This window comes from Marmota monax, unplaced genomic scaffold (genome assembly GCF_021218885.2).
Source record: "Marmota monax isolate L192 unplaced genomic scaffold, Marmota_monax_Labrador192_F-V1.1 WCK01_AAM20220418_F8-fsc00043, whole genome shotgun sequence".
Taxonomy (NCBI): domain Eukaryota; kingdom Metazoa; phylum Chordata; class Mammalia; order Rodentia; family Sciuridae; genus Marmota; species Marmota monax.
The window spans coordinates 1081125-1084079 of NW_026691982.1; the positions used below are offsets into that span (position 1 = coordinate 1081125).

At 60.0% G+C, this 2955-nt stretch overlaps 1 protein-coding gene across 1 annotated transcript; it reads right to left on the reverse strand.

Moving 5' to 3' along the window:
- Nucleotides 1-496: 496 nt before the first annotated feature.
- Nucleotides 497-2020, reverse strand: LOC124094218 (POU domain, class 4, transcription factor 1). The gene has a single exon (XM_046446838.2). It carries the CDS (start codon nucleotides 2011-2013, stop codon nucleotides 802-804), a length of 1212 nt encoding a protein of 403 aa, XP_046302794.2. The 5' UTR covers nucleotides 2014-2020; the 3' UTR covers nucleotides 497-801.
- Nucleotides 2021-2955: the final 935 nt, after the last annotated feature.

Consider the following 2955-nt stretch of genomic DNA (forward strand, 5'->3'; position numbering starts at 1 on the left):
TGTGCTCCCACTCTCTTCCCTGGAGTGCAGCCTTTGGAGTCTCCTTGGAACAGGGAAAATAAAGAGGATATGGACAGGCTGGAGGTGAGACTTAAAGGGAAAAATTAAACACACAGACAGAATAACTAGCTTCCCTACCCCAAATTTCACCTTTGCTTTCGTTTGGTTTTCTTTTTTGACTCAGTTCACGTGTGTAGGGTTGGGGCAGTGGTAATATTGGTAGTGCTCTTTTTCTCTTCCTTGGGGGTAAATGAAGCTGCAGATTATGGCTCTCCGAGTTAAATTTTTAAAGCATTTTCTTTGCTTTTGTTTTCTTTTATTTGTCTAATTTTTGGTGGTTGGTAGGGGTTTTTTTTGTTTGTTTGTTTTTAGTTTTTTTTTTTTTTTTCTTTTTTGTACATAGTTCCTTGGTCCCCAGGAGATTTTGATAAGTGTCTCTGGTCAAAAACAGTCCATTTCCCAACCCTTCCCGTGTGGCCCCCCCATCCCCCTGAACCATCCTGCTTCTTAAAACTCCCCTGCTCCAGCCTAACTTTTTTTAACCCCCATTCCCTTGCTCATCTAAATGCTCCCTCCTCCCCTGCTGTCTTCTTTCTCTACACCCAGCACTCTTGTTTTCTAGGCTGGGGGAAGGTAAGGGCAGAGAGATAGAGTGGGGCCCAGGAAAGAGCAGGGAAGGACTCCCCAATTGCAAGCAGGATAACGGACACTTCAAAAGTGATGGGAAGCAGGTCAGAGGAAAGCCCCCTGAAATGCTCCCTCAGCTTCTCCTTCTGCCCCACCCGGCACCACCCAACCCCCTCAGTAAGTGGCGGAGAATTTCATCCGCTTCTGCTTCTGTCTCTGGTTGCAAAACCACACCCGCACCACGTTCTTTTTGAGGTCCAGTTTCTCAGCGATGGCTGCAATCTTCTCAGAAGAGGGCCGGGGTTGTACAGCGAAGTAGGCCTCGAGGGAGCGCTTCTCTGGCGCGGCGATGGAAGTCCGCTTGCGCTTCTTCTCCCCGCCGTTGAAGAGCTCAGGCTTGTTCATTTTCTCGCGCTGGGCACCCTCGGCTTCCTCTAGCCAAGCCTGAAGGATGGGCTTGAGCGCAATCATGTTGTTGTGCGAGAGCGTGAGCGACTCGAACCTGCAGATGGTGCTCTGGCTGAGCGATCCCACGCCCGGGATCTTGAGGTTGGCCAGCGCGGAGCCCACGTCCGCCTGCGTCACGCCCAGCTTGATGCGCCTCTGCTTGAAGCGTTCAGCAAAGGCTTCGAGCTCGCGCGGGTCCGTGTCCGAGTCGCAGATCGACGCCAGGCCCGCCGCGCCCACCACTGCCGCCGCCGCGGACGCTGCAGCCACCTGCCCAGCCGCTGCCGCTGCCGCTGCCGCTGCCGCGCCATGGTGCGCGGCCGCTGCCACCAGCCCGGGGTGCGGCAGCCCGGACGGCATGTTCATGGCAGCCGCCGCTGCCGGGTGCGACAGGTGGCCCAGGCCGTGCATGTGCGGATGAGGGTGTGCTGAGCCGCCTAGGAGCCCGCCACCCGGGCCGCCGCCACCGCCCCCTGGGCCACCACCGCCGCCGCCGCCCCCGGGGCCGCCGCCACCTGGGCCACCGCCGCCCCCGGGGCCGCCACCGCCCCCGGGGCCGTCGTGGGCGCCTCCACCACCACCCGCAGCGCCCGCGCCGCCAGCTCCAGCCATGAGCGCGAGCGAAGGGGACGAGATGTGGTCCAGCAGATCTCCTGGCTCTAATGCCTGGTGGTGGTGGTGATGGTGGTGGTGGTGCGCCAGCGGCACGGTGGATGTGGACGTGCATGGCACGCTGTTCATCGTGTGGTAGGTGGCGTCCGGCTTGAAAGGGTGGCTCTTGCCCTGGGACACCGCGATGTCCACGGCCGCCAGCGCCTCGGCCCGCGCCAGCAGTGTCTCGTCCAGGCTGGCGAAGAGGTTGCTCTGCAGCTGCAGGCGACACAAACCAAACCAAAAAAACCACAAAACCAAAAAAGCAAAAACAAAACACACACACATACACACACACACAAGCCGGAAAGCACAACAAGCAAAAGGCAAACACAAAGCAACCAAAATAACGACGGGGGTGGGAAGAGTGGAGAACGGGAAAGACGGAATGGGGGACACAAGCAGGGGAACAGACGAGAAGGGAAAGGAGCGTAAAGAAGGGTACGGAAGCAGGGAGAAAGGGTGACACAGGAGCACATTCCGGGAACGGGCGTGGGAGACGAAAAAAGGAAGGGGGAAAGAAGAAGAAGAAATGGAAATGTAACTCGCAGCTGGGGACCAGTGTCACACACCCGGGCACGCATAGAGACCGCCTTTCTGAGGCGTGAAATTAGCAGAGAAAGTGGAGGGAAGTCGAGAGTCACGGCCCCAGAACTCCCCACTGGTCGCAGGCGGTCGATACAGAGGCAGAGGCAGACCGGAACACAACCTTAAGCACCGCTGAACAAAACGTGCCTCACAGCGGGATTTCTCTAAAAACCCCTGCCCGCGATCGCCCGCACCCGGACCTGCACACACCAGCACCCGACATGCAGAGTCTCCGAGAGGGGGAGGGGGCGGGCGCGCGGGCCGGGGCCACGGGCGCGGGGCGCTTACCGGCGGCGTGGGCAGGCAGGCCCGCCGGATGGCCTCCGAGCTGGAGTGCAGCGACGGATACTTGTGCTCAGGGAGGGTGGGATGCATGGCAAAGTGTGGCTGCTTGCTGTTCATGGACATCATCTTGACGGCTGGGCATGTAATCCACAAACACTCCGAAAGTCCGCGGGAAAGTGTGCTCGCCGGCTCCCCCGGCCTCTCCTCAGAGGCTGCAGCCGCGGCGGTAGCTGCGGCTGGCGGCGGCCGCGCCGCAGGCTGCTGCTGCTCCTGCTGCCGCCCGGCTCTCCCCTGACCGCGCAGAGCGCCGCGCGCCGGCCTCGCGGTGCCGCTTCTCCGAGAGCTCTAGCCTGGCGC